This window comes from Etheostoma cragini, chromosome 19 (assembly GCF_013103735.1).
Source record: "Etheostoma cragini isolate CJK2018 chromosome 19, CSU_Ecrag_1.0, whole genome shotgun sequence".
In the NCBI taxonomy this organism is placed as follows: domain Eukaryota; kingdom Metazoa; phylum Chordata; class Actinopteri; order Perciformes; family Percidae; genus Etheostoma; species Etheostoma cragini.
In genome coordinates, this window is record NC_048425.1 from 5202441 (window position 1) to 5216615 (window position 14175).

Genomic DNA, 14175 nt, shown 5'->3' on the forward strand with positions numbered 1-14175 from the left:
CCCCCCCCCCGCTCGTCTCTCTCTCTCTCTCTCTTTCTCTCTCTGTCTCGTTCTCTCTCTCTCTCTCTCTCGCGCTCTCTCGCGCTTCATGTCTTCTAACTGAAGAGGCGTAGCTAGCTTTCTGCTCATTGTGCGACCACGGCGAGAGAAATTTCCGCTTCCTGTACCGATAAACACCCCCAACCAGAACGAAGTTGGAAAAGGGAGAAGACACAGACGTACGCGGGGATTTGCCGCCTGCATACGGGTTAAAACCTCCTGACGACTGCAATGTTTTCACTATCAGGCGGCGAATAGCACAACACGTTATCAACTTAGCGTTTCCACTGTACGTTACACGGGAGCGTTTCACGCATTTGCACTGCAGGAGCCTGAAAAAAATAAGGCAACGGAAGGAGGGGGACCACAAAAGAAGGACAACACGCACAGAGAGAAGCCAGGCTACTACGGGTATTCCTCCTCTCAGCTCCGACTGAAAGCCCGTTTTCAGCCTCCAGGATGTCGGAGCGAGGAGGGCTCCCGCGGACTGGGGGCGTCCCTTCGCCGCACATGCAGCCCTCCAAGCCGGTCTGCATCACCTCCAACCGGCCGGTCCACATGAACCTGTACGCTACCTGGGAGGTGGACCGCTCCTCGCCCAGCTGTGTGCCAAGGTATGTGAAAGGGGGCCATGGGCGAAAAAGCAAAGCATGACACATGATGTTTGTGGGCGGTTGTGAATGGGAAATGATCCAGTATGTGTGGTTAAACTGGGGGACAAACAGTGTGTGCCTATTTGAAAGGATTATCACCTCATATGATAGGATTGTTGCTGTTAGGCAAATATAGGAAGCGGTCACATGAGACATATGTACATGCCTTTTTCTCTGATTATATCAATTTTAGCCCCTTTAGGACCCTTGGAGACTCAGTTTATCAATTAGTTCACTCAAATAGCCATTAGTCAGTAGCTTTTACAACCCTTATGCTACACATACATACACACAGGCATGCCTCCTGGTTATCATTGCTAATAAAGACTGTTTGTATTGGGGCAGCTGCAGCCCTTCCCCAGCCGATAACCTCAGCTGTTGCCCACCGGATCAATGCAGACACGAAGATTGATGAAGCATTGTGTTGCAGCCTGTCACTGCAACTATAGAAAGCTATTTTGTTTCCATATATTGCTGTAACATCAGGCACTGTGATATATCGGTTCATGATAGAGTAGGAATGAATTAAAGAGGCAGAAATGAATCATTTTTGATCAAAAATTTAGCTTATTTACTTGACATGTTAATCATTACAGGACTTCAAAGTTGTTGTGTATGTTCATGTGGACAATGCTGCAAGGTCACAGTCGGTGAGACACCTTATCCATCTTAGCATGGTCCTAAACAAAGACATTCCAGTAGGAGTCTTTGTTTGACGGAAGGCTTTCAGCAGGCTGGTACGTTCTGTATGTCAGGCTGCCGAGAAGCAGATGCACTCGCTTGTGCAACCTGTGCTAGTTTCATCTGCACAAAAAGACACATATTGGATGTGATGTCCATATGTGCTCCAGCTGAAGTCCGTCCCCTTGTGTTTATGATGTTGAGGTAATAATACGTGGTCATGAGTTAGATTCAAGGTCAAGGGTTAACCTCTGTCACTGAAGTGCCGCCCATGTCGTTCACTAGCGCCCCTCAGCATACAGTGTGAAAGTGATGACGGCTTTTACAGCCAATCAAACTGGACATTGTCATGTAGTAAATGAAAATCTCAAGATCTTTTCGTCAGCAGAACTGATAGGATTTTTGATCTGTTATGGCGACAAAAACATTCACCGGTACTTACACGTTCTATTGCAGACCTGTCAAAATGTAGCTTGTAAATCTGCAACTTCTGCACGTTTCCCCGGTAATTGGGTTATTTTAACATAGTCAGAAGACTGAACTGCCTTGTTCCAGATGTTTAGGTTACTGAAAATATTCACTGGGAATGAAGCATACTGGTAAACGGATCATACAAAGCTCACATGCTGACATCTTAATGCTGCTTTCTAAAATGTTTTGGGGCTTTACTGGGTTAGAAGCAAAGCTCAAGGGTATGTTTTGCCTCTTAAAATTTTGGCAATTCACACGCTTGTGAATAAATGATACAGTCCTGGATCTAAATTTTGGAACAGCTAACATGAATAAAACATCCATTCTTAGCCTACATTTCAAATATCTTTCCTCCCGACCTTTCCTTTGCGGATTATTTCATCATTTGTGTTTGTGTGCTGATATCAACAGACGATTTACAGTATTTTGGTATTTGTGCTTAGAAATGTGATTGTGGACATTTTTGCGAGCGTCACGGTCCGTCAGAAATCTTTTGAAATCACCGCAATTGCAGCGACGGAGAAAGACTACAGAGCCAGAAGAGAAAGGCGGTGGAGAGAGGATGAGAGTGGGAGATGGCTCTGTCATCTATTTTCAAATAGGATTTCTAAAAGACACAAGCTGTAGGAAAGTCTTCAGACATGCAACTAATCTGTGCCCAGTTTCCAGAGCTTGAAGAGCCTGCTTCTACTATAGACTGAAATTTAGTCCTGAATGATGTTTTGCCATCAGCTAAATGTAGCCTGTTTACTGTTTGTTGCTCAATCTCTGTTGCTGCAATGACTCCGAACTTCCCCCCTCTAGCAGAGGTGTTGCTGCTCTAACCTCTTCCTGTCTACCCAAAATGCCACTTGGTATGCTGTTTATGCAGCGCTGTGGATAGAATTTGCCCTGGCACGCACAAACATGCACTCAGCTGCTTACTCCAAATGTGTAGCGAAACCTGGGAAAGTACAAAACATATCATCTGCCGAGGACTGTTAGTTTTGTGGCATTTTTGGTCATATTTAGTGGGGAGTAACAGGAAGTATTCAAGAGAGAGATATTACATCATTAGGCATGTACATAACCGTTTTCAAGTTTCGACAACAATGATACAGGGAAATTATTGTTTTGAAGGTCAGAAACACAGCCATCTGAAATCCGCCCCACCCTTTCTCAAATCCATCAGCCCGGCGTGAGTGCCTCTGAGGTCATTCCTGTGTTCAGCCTTCCTGACCCTCTCGTCTGTTGTTCACTAGGGAGAAAAACATCATTTCACTGGCTCTAAACCAGCTCTTTCATTGCAGTGTAGTGGGTGATTCCTCTCACCGCAGTCATCAACACACACAAACGCACACAATCTTGGAACTCTCCTTGGTTCATTGGTCCTTTTCCCTCACCCGGGGGGGGGAATAATCCTACTGACGAGTACAGTAGCTGCTCCACCAGGGTTAAAGCCTTGCCTTACTCAGATAGAGGCTGTAGTGAATACAGATTAGCAGTTCTCAGGTGCATTTACTGTCAGGTGGAATGTGAATGTTGCCCGCCAGTGTTCACACCACAAATGGTTTGGATTCCACCCGCTAGCACATATTAGTTAAGGCCTCTTGTTGCTGCTACTCTGCGTCAGGTATTCCAGGAATGGACCCTGTCGCAGAGCTCCTTGCCTTGCATTATTAACGAAGTGCTCCTTACAGAGCTAAAGGGGGAAAGTCCCACGACTCAGCTCCGTACATGGATTCTGGGTCCGTGGTACAAATGGTCTCCAAGCCATGAGTGAGTGGGGGAATCTCTTTCCCGGAGCAACCACAAAGCTATAGGAAGGACTGCGGAAATTAGGTCAAATTTGAATCTGAGAGAAGACCTTGAGAAGACAGAAGAGGATAGGTTTAAGCTTTTTGACATGTACCTCTTTAAATGAAGCCTGGTCTATTGGGACCAGTTTTGGGCAAGAAGCAGCCTGTCTCTGCCACCTCTCCTAACTCCAAAAGTCAACAAGTCACTCCCTCTAAAACCCTGAATGCGTGTTTGTATATGAATTAAACATAAAAAGATATAATGTGATGATTACTTCTACTTAGTTTAGAGGTGTAGATAGGCAGAGTTTTCAACTTTGACTAAGCCGGGCTAGCTGTTTCCCCCTGCTTCCAGTTGTTGTGCTAAGCTGAGCCAATCGCCTGCTGCCTCTAGCTTTATACTGAGGCAAACCGTCATGAGAGTGGGATTGCTCTTCTAATCTAAACTCTCAGCAAGAAACCAAACACGATCTTTCTTCCAATGTCTGTTTCTTTAAGAATTTCTATGTTTTATACTCCTAGACCAATGATAAGCTCAAAGGGCAAATAATATGACAAGAAAAACATGTTTTTGAAAAGTCACCAATCTTAGCACTTGTGAAATTCTGACCACTGGATTTCCTCTTGTAGTTAAAGAAAAGAACCTGAAAAGATAACTTTCCTTTTTTTTGGTTGAATGCCTCACCACCAAATCTGTGAGGATATTGCAAGTTGTGGTTTCTCAAAGACAAGCAAATTCATAGTAATCTTTATTTCAACAGTAGTCATGCCAGTATCTTCTATCAGGGACACCAAATAGTGTAACAGTAGCCTTTACCACTTTTAGTTGTAATGAAAACAGCATGGCATTAAAAATAACTGCTTATCTGATGGCCTGGTAATAAATACCGATGGCATGTAGATGCACGGTGCAGAATTGGAGGATGTTCTGAATTATACATTGTGCGTTTGTTAGAACCATTTGCTATAAATGCCCAGCAACACAATGGTGAGACGACACTAGTTTTGTTCCTCGAGTGTCAGCATTACATTATCCACCCTTCCCCCTAAACCCTGGCTGCTGAATGGAAAGAAATTGAGATAGCATCAACAGGCTAACACACACACACACACACACAAAGACAGACGGACGGGTAGTAGTGTTCATTAGCAAGCTTTGGCTTTGCCACTTGCCTTGGCGCTGCTTATTCTTCCGCACAGCTGAGTGGCCCAGAGGTCTGAAGTTTCCGCTATGGCTCAGCTCGCCTGTTGAAGATGAAGGGAAATAAAGTGCAAACCCCCTCCTCTTCACCTTGACTTTCCATGATTATTTACTATTTTGGTCTGACCTCAAGTTTCAGGGAGAGGTGGGAGATAATGACATACATGGCCATTATTGCCTTTAACGATCTGTTTATCCAACGGCTTTGGAAAGATAAAGGAATGTGGAATGAATTTTTATTTGTGTTATTCATAGGGCACCAGTAAAATCCTCGCGGTGAAGAGTATATTTGTTTTGTGAGCAGCTTGAAGGCTGGCAGCCGGTTAAAAACATGCAGTCAAACTTCTCACCCAGCTTTAAAAAGCTGCTAACCCACTCAAAAGAATTTTCACTGCCTTTCAGTGCTGTGATGGAGAAATAGTGATAAATGCTCTTTTCCAGACCTTCCTAAGAACAAATTTCGCAGGATAACGGTGTCAGATTGGAGGGTTGAAAATAAGTCGAAAGAAAAGTATCAGCATCAGACTTTAAAGCCCTTATTGGTTGAGCGCTGATTAAAATACGGTAGGTCTGATTGCTTTGGTTGCTGCTCAAACAAAACTACTGTAGTGGCTCGCTTACTGTTCTATCAGTTGTTTTTTGATAATTATGCGAGATACTGTTAGTACTTGAAGTCTTTTCCCTGTTAAAGTGAATCATGAAATACTGACTTACTCTTACAGCCTAGAGCCCGACTGATAAAGGATTTTTAAGGCCGATACCAGTACAAATAATTAGTTGATAAAAAATGTGATATGTCGATATATCAGCCGATATATATATTTTTTTAAATCCAGAAATGCATAATTTTTTATTTATTTATTGTCACAACAAAACAGAGGAACATAAAACTATATTACAGTTCTGATACATGTAGAAAAATACATACTAATATATACTTAAGATATGAAACTGTCAAAAAATAACACATTAACAAAAAAAAATCTGTGTTGCCAACAGGGACGTTGTAGAGTGTCCTCTGGTGGACAAACTATGCAACACCAACACTTATAACATGAACGTCCGTTTTTATTTTATTTATTTATTTATTTTAAATATTCATTTCTCAGAATCATTTATTTGTCAAAAAAATGCCTCAAAACACAGCAAATCAACGAGACGTAATACGTCTCCATAACAGCAGGTGGCGCTAATCTGTATTGTTGCCCAAAAATGAAAACTGGCAGCTGATTTGATTTTATTAGGATGCCCATTAGCTGACGCAGAACATCCGCTACTCTTCCTGGGGTCCACACAAAACATAAAACTCTGCAACAAACAGTAGTACGTTTTCAGAAAAATATAAAAACAACAACCACATGATTGGATGAACGTGTCAAATGGGTCTGGTTTGTCTGGAAATATCATGAACGTCATGGCGGCTTGTTCAATCTCATACTATACCATATTTTACTGACTGAAACGTGTTCCTGAAAACATTTTAAGCGAGATATAGGCCATGCAGTTGCTGAATCTATCTAAATTTGAGATTGACAAAGGTCATTTTAAAAGATTTTTGTCAGGTTTTGAGACACTCTAATCCCGCTCATCCCGCTCCTTGTTCCCGGGTTTGCACTCCACCAATCAGATTGGTCATTTGAGTCCAACTACCGGCAGCGCTCGCCTTCCGACTGAGCATGTCAGGTCGGCCAAAATGAAGGCCGACGGCCACTCCGGACGCACAACGGCACGGAAAACACACCGAACAGCCTTGATTCACGAACCTCGCCGGACTGTCCGACGGCCTGTTATCGACTTGGTGTGTCACGACCCTTAACACGTAGAGAAGAGGTGAATAAAGGTAGTGAAGCTTAGTTGTCCTGCTGCTGCAGTTTACACAGACGTTGTGGTTGATTAAGGCTATAACACTGCCGTTGTCTGAGGATGCCTTTGTTGCGGTGTTACAAGGTTTGTGTTTTGCTCTGCTCATTTCTCCTTAGAGTGATCTTACATCCCCATGTGACAGCAAGCACAGAAATATACATGCACGCACACAGATGTCCATTTCCAAGGTGTTGTGACACCTATTCTCAGACAATGTCATTGACATAGGCTTCGCTTTCATCTAATGTGTTAGAGTGTCCAGTTACATGATATGCTGTGAGGGGAAACACAAATCTTGCTGACAACAGATACATAATCACACAAAACTTCAATCTGGATAATGTTATGACTAAGCGTTTTGTACCTAATCTCATTTTCAGCCTGTTGAAACAAAAGCTGGATGTGTAGATGGAAACAGAGGTTTCTTATTCAGTGCATGCCTGAGTGTGTTTATATTTTTGCACATCTCTAAAGCATCTAGGGAGGAAGCTGTCTGGAACATTTCTCTTGCTAAAAGCACAATCACACTGTTACATTTTGGAAATTGAACACGGACACAAAGACACGCAAAAAGGCACACACGTGGTCTTGCAACAACTGGGTTTAACCGCATTGGGATTTAAACAACTCAACAGTACCAACTTTTGGGCCTTTGTACAGCTACTGTAAACCTTGTAACACTTGCAAATGATGTGTGCACACGTTTAATCCCCTCCAGCTCAGGTTACACACTGTTTCTCCTAGATGATAATAACACAAGCTTATAATGCACCTAACGCAGATTGACCTTGACATAATGCCTGTCAGGACCACAGAAATAGATTTATTGAGATTTCTTCAATTCTTGGGCTTGTTACATGGATGTTGTTTTAGTGCTCTTGGTATGTATGACAGCATTGACTGTCAGTTAGGTCTGTATCATTTGTTACATAATCACGGTTTCTTTGTTTAGTTAAAATGATTTGCTAACATTAGCTATGGTCTTTAAGCGTATGACTGGTCATTTTTGAATTTGTTAATCAATGCCAAATGGTAATTTAATAAGTGATAATTGGTTAAACTATATATTTTTATTGTTATTTCAACTGTTAGTTGTTGACACTTGACTATATGCGTTCATAGCAACAAAATGGGCAAGGGGGGTTACAGTTAGAAACATTATTACATCATCTGGTTCACATAACAGTGGTAGAAACAAAAGATGGATCCTGGAATTCATTCAAAACTGTAATTTCTTTAAAAAATAATGAATAAAAAGTATTAATTTTTTTTAAATCTGACTGAAAGAGAGTTATATTGTTAATGTATATTATTTTTGAGGCATTTAACTGTACAGCAACATTTTGAATTGTTACAGCTCTACTATCAGTACTTTTGACATTTATTTGTCATATTTTATTTTATGAAGGAAAAGCAATTACAATGTGTTTTTCCAAGGTGTTCCATCGATTTCAAAGACTCAAAGACTGACCGATGCAGAAACCTTTTAATACATGATTATAAATTATTATTTATAGTACTAATACTTACTAATAGTAATAAGCACTAATGCCTCAAACCATCGCAGTACTGATAGAAACCAAATTAGAAAATGACACCCATTGCTATAAAAGAAATGATTTAACCTTTTTGACAGAGCCAGGCTAGCTGTTTCTAGTCTTTATGCTAAGCTAACCGTCTCCTGGCTTTAGCTTCAGGTCTAGTGTAAAGACATGAGAGTGGAATAGCTTGCCTCATCCAACTCCTGGCAACAAAGCAAATGCCCCAAAACTTCAAACTATCCTGAGCTCAGGCAATATGTTAACCAGTTATGACATAAAGGTCCAACTACATAAAGAAACCTATATCATCAGTATTACTTTGGGCTCAGCAGTTGCTGCTTGACTAGCACTGTCACTCTGATACTCTTAGCCTGTTATGATGGTTGATAACCAGGATGCTTATACGATTGCCTATTTAGATAGAGGTTTCCTGTTCCACAGTCGTACAGCAAGCTCTGATTCAATTGTCTCCCTGCGCTCACACTAAACTAGATTAGGTGGGTGCGCTGTTTATTAATCTGTAATCTCTTTAATGAAGGGTCAATTATCTTGTGTGTGTATGTGACATCAACAAAAGAGGATTCCTTCTGTACGTGTGAGATCTTTATTTTCATTGTATACTAAATGAAATGCAGATAAATACATTGCACACAGAATAGGCTTGTAAGCACGCATTTTGTGCTTTCTTTCAACGCCAGCAGCACTCTCTTTTACACACACACACACACACACACACACACACACACACACACACACACACACACTGCAGGTCACATGCTCATTCTTGCAGGCCTAAACGAGGGGGAGAGGCCACACAACAGCCCTGTGCTCCAACTAAGAAAACGATTAGAAAACAATAACTTGTGCTCAGGGTGTTTTGTTTTTATTCCGCCGATGAACGCGGATTTTTGTTACATATTAACCTATTAACCTATGTGATAGACTGTGACAGGGCTGAGTTTGCCAAATGTATGTGTTTAAGTGTAAATGTGCGTAAATGTTGATTCTGCCCTCCTTAGGAAGTTACAGGCCTCAGTATGTCCTTGCCTGCGGCTGCGGGAAGTAGAGCAAGACGGAAAGAGATGAAGAGAGGGAGAGGGAGAGGGAAAGAGACAGAGGGAGAGAGGTTGGCACAGAATCAAGAGGGAAAGCAAGGCGATGGAAAGCATGAAAATAAGTAAGAGAACAATAGGTCACTTTTATTTTAGCACACAAGACACTTAGGCGTGTGGGTGTGTGACTAAAATATATTCCTACTGTCACATTGTATGGTCAGTAAGTATTGTTTTTGCATTTTTGTTTTTATTTGACAGTGTTAAAATGGGGAAGAGAGACACGGCGTGACATGCAACAAAGGTCCGTGGCTTCTAGATTGACAGTTTCACCGGCCAAGGGCAAAAATGAATTGTTAATTTCAGGAACTTGTACGCCGCAATAATTTACCAGAGTATTTGAATCGCAATTCAAGCGCTACCAATTCAAAATCAATTTCATATTATTTAATTTTTCTTTTTAATTGTACAGTATGTTTACTGCAATCTTATACTTTATACTTATACTTTATTGATCCTCAAGGGGATCATAACAGGATGTTAAAATAACACATAACAAACAAATTCACATAAATAATATATATATATATATATATATATATATATATATATATATATATATATACACACACACACACAGTGTGTGTGTGTGTGTGTGTGTGTGTGTATATGTCATGTGTGTGTGTATATATATATATATATATATATATATATATATATATATATACACACACACACACAGTACATACATACATACTGTACGTTAGGGCTGTAACGATACACCAAACCCAGGGTTCGGTTCGTATCACGATTTTTTTTAACCAAGATTGGATACAAACTTGATTGTTTTGTTTTTTTGTGGGGGAAGGGTGTTCTCAGTAAGCATTGTAACAAAACTTTTTTTCTGCCAAATGGCATTGTTTTTGAATTGTACACTCCTAGTATTTCATCATCTAACGGTACCTAACCACATCAACACCAACGCAGCCCCTTGCCTGGTAAGGTAGGGTGACCAGACATCCCCGGTATTGGTAACCTGTCCCCGGCTGATCTGTCCCCGGAAATGTTCACGGTTTTCACTGTGACTGACAGACCAGAAATTGCAATGAAAGAAAGAAAACATTGACCAAACGTAGCCGCTGAGATGTTTTAGAAAGCCATATTTTACAATGCTAAAATGACTGATTATTCACATGGAGTCTGGTGGGTTTAGGGAGCACCCTTTTATGTTTTAAAAAAGGATCTTAATCTTTATCAGAAAGGTTGACCTTCTTAGAAATCCTTTCCATAATGTTGTCAGACACTTAGAAAATTAATCTGAGTCTGTCAGTAGCAAAACGAGCACTTTTATGAATGTAAATACAAGCTGGACAATTATCTAATGAACTTACATTGTAGCTTGTTTCTGCCGACTGCAGCGATCTCGTTTAATACTGCATCAATGTCAAAGGAAAATATTTCCTCAATAGTTTTTGTTGTATCCGATACTCAATGAGCTGTTGCAGAAACAAGCCTGAAGCAATAAAACAAAAGCTGTCAGATAAATGTAGTTCAGTAAACATTACAACATTCCCCTCTGAGGTGTAGTGGAGTACAAGTATGAAGTAACAGCAGGGGTGATTCTAGGATCAGACCTTTAGGGGGGCTCAGCCTCTAATGAGAACAGCTCTAGGTCAAGTGTCCCCATTTTAAGTTTTACAACAAAAAAACATCATGTGTTTTTGGAGGTATTTGCGCTTACCTTATGGTAAGGGTTTACATAACCCAGTACTTCAGTGTCAGTACAAAGTGGCTTACATACCTTTCTGTTCATTGTGTCCTGTATTGGTCTTTAACGATTACAGGTGTAATGGTAAACCGTGATAGAAATGTTGACAATAACAATTACGGATAAAATATCATTATTACCACGGTGTGGAAACCTTCTGTTCAATCCTTCCCAGCTTCATCTGAGTCTCCTCAAGCTGCCGCGCACTGTGTAGCCTAAAACTTGCGTGTCTTGAAGTTGGAATCATGGAGGAAGGAGAAGATGACAGCACTCAGGACATTTATCAGCCCTTTAAGAGAACTAAGTCGGAAGCTTGGGCATATTTTGGTCATTATAAGAATGCCGGCGGACAGTTGATTGAAGCTAGTTGTCCTGTCGACAGAACGTGCTGAAAAAAAGTTGCTGTTAAAGGCATTGAACACACTTTTAAAAATACCGTGATAATACCAAAAAACGTGATCATTTTGGTCACTATAACCGTAAGGTTACATTTTTATACCGTTACATCCCTAGTCCTATACTGTATATTCAGGCAGCCATACAGCAAGAAAGTCTGTGCTTTTAATCAACTTTCACTTCTTTTTGAATCTGCTTCTCAGCTTTCCTCGAAGCTTTCATCAAATGGAGGTGGTGTGGTAATGTGTGTTGTGACAATACGTAGATGTTGCAATCACTTAGATGTTCCATCACATGCTAGTGTAGTGTGCTGTTCAAATGGGCTGGGGTATGTTTGTGCTCTCATTGTCAAGTTTAGAAGCACCTGGCACCTTGTTTTGTGTGTGCATGTGCGTGCGTACGTGCGTTTTCTGCTGCTTTTAAGTATCATCTTCACTGCATTCTTAGCAGCACCTAAATCTGGCCTGTCTCACCTGCACATTATACGTGTCTTGATTTGTGTGCGTGTTATTGCGTGTTTGTGCTGTCCTATTCAATGTCGCTTTCAGCAGTGCCATTTTCAGAATCCGTTTCGCAGCACTCGAATCAGCGTGCGGGGTGACCTTGCACTTAAGTGGTGACGTGTGTATGTTTTTGAATGTGTCCTCTCTGTATTTCTGCATGGCAATATCACTGTGTGCTTTACAGAGTGGGATTTATCTTGCTTTTTCTAGAGACAAAAGTAAAGCTTGTGTGCGTGTGTGCGTGTGTGTGTGTGTTTGTGTGTGTCTGTGTGTGTGTGTGTGTGTGTGTGTGTGTGTGAGATGAAAGTGAAGGGTGACGTTAACCTGGTTAACCTCTAAATTGTTGCCAACGTCTCCAATTTTATGTTTTATTTTATGTTAGAATTGTTTGCCTGGATTTTGCGGGACTAATGTGTCATTGTTGACTAATCTGTAGATTATATTTTGGATTAACATATTGATTGGTTAGTCTACAAAATGAAAACAAAACGTCCATTCTGTCTGAATGTCAAGCTAAGGTAAAGCAGACAGAAACCTTGTACACCACGCATGAATCACAAAACAAGAGAGACAGAGGGTGCCGAGAACAGGTCGATGAGAACGAGAAGAGGAGGGGCCCATTGTGAGAAGTCAAGGGGGAGGGAGCGTGTAGCAGAGGGTGAGATGAGAGCATGGAAAAAAGGGATTAGGCTGTGAAGGAGAGAAAATGGGCTCGAGTGGATGAAGATGAGAAAAGGGGGGAGAGAGGCTGATAATAGGTTGAAAAAAATGGGAGGCTTTATCAGAGAAAAGGACACCATCAAAGCCAGGGTGATTTGGTGAATGGGGAGGGGACAGCTGGGGCACGAGGAGGAGATACGAGATGGGAGCTGATGGCTAAATTAGACAATTTACTTTGTGTTTTTTCCTCTTGTCTCCTCCTCCTCCTCATCTCAACTTATTCTTGTTTTTCTTGTGTTTTCAACTTTCCGTCTGTCTCTCTTTTATCCCTGTCTCCCCACCGAGTCATTGTCTGCTGATGCCAGCATGCAGCTAAATCTCTTTAGTCTTCTTGGGCACTTCCCTAGTCTTGTCCATAACTCAGCCCTCTGATCTATTGTCCCCCGCTGGCCTTCTTCCTCCCAGTGCCACCATTACAACTCTGCATCCTCCTCCTCACCACGGGCAGATGTGATGGATCATGCCACCAAGTGCAGTCTCACCTCGGTCGCGGTTATTTCTAGAGCAGACAACACCCAAGGTGCCACTAAGGCTCCCCTCAGCTTGTGCAGATTAACGGTCCGCTTACAATAATTTGGGACCAACAGAACTGTCATGGCCTCTATTTCAGTCCTGCTGCGTCACATTGCAAATGCATTTTAAGCAACGTTTTGGCTGGAATACTCTTCAATTTTAATCTGTCCTTTACCGTGCCAAGGCATGAATAAAAATTTGTTTTGCACACTGATTGTGCTTTTGTTTTAAACTCAGTGCCTTCTAACAAATTGTCAGACACGAGTCAGAGCAAGTGCAATGGGCAGGTTTATATTCCAGGATGTGGTTAATGCAAAGTATAGTAACTAGGGGTGAGGGTTAAGAGATCCATATTTCTAAGTAATTGTTCTATAAAACTGTTGATACTGCTAGCTAATATCTTCCACATAGTCAACTTGTCTGTTTGTTCTTCCTTCTTTTTGAAGTGGAGTGTGTTGTGCATTCAGGTGCTTTTGGCTGTAAATACACCCACAGTGGAGGCTGTTTGGAAGTTTCTACTTTTGCTAGATTTGAACTTTAACCTGATGTTGTGCTTCGCCAACACTGTAAAGAGGACAACACGTTAGAAGTGGAAGTTTAGTTAAGGCACCCGATTATCTGTATCTTCCTGGTTCAAAATATTCTCTCTGTTTCCCTGATTGATTTCAGGCCACAGGCTGCTATTTGTCACCAGCACTGACAAAACTTACTTTCCGCTTATGCATTTGTGCAAGCCATTTGTTTAAAGGGTTACATAAAAGACCGATAAGTGTATGGCTGTAAAGTTGTTGAAGTGTGCGAGGTTGTAGCGGAGATTGTATGTGATCACAGAGCCTTGTTTTAATGAATACATTTCTCCCGTTACAGATGCTGAGCAGATCTACATGTTATTGTGCAGATGGCAACACTAGCTCCCCGAGGAAGCACACACACACACACACACACACACACACACACACACACACACACACACACACACACACACACACACACACA

General features: G+C 41.4%; 1 protein-coding gene across 2 annotated transcripts in view; it reads left to right on the forward strand.

Moving 5' to 3' along the window:
* Window positions 1-80: 80 nt before the first annotated feature.
* Window positions 81-14175, forward strand: part of LOC117962213 (phosphofurin acidic cluster sorting protein 1-like) — a 52920-nt gene continuing 38825 nt past the window's right edge. For both annotated transcript variants that reach the window (XM_034901374.1, XM_034901375.1), the window contains exon 1: window positions 81-653. In XM_034901374.1, coding sequence (XP_034757265.1) covers window positions 499-653 — 155 coding nt within the window. In that variant the 5' untranslated portion in view covers window positions 81-498. The remainder of the gene's footprint in view (window positions 654-14175) is intronic.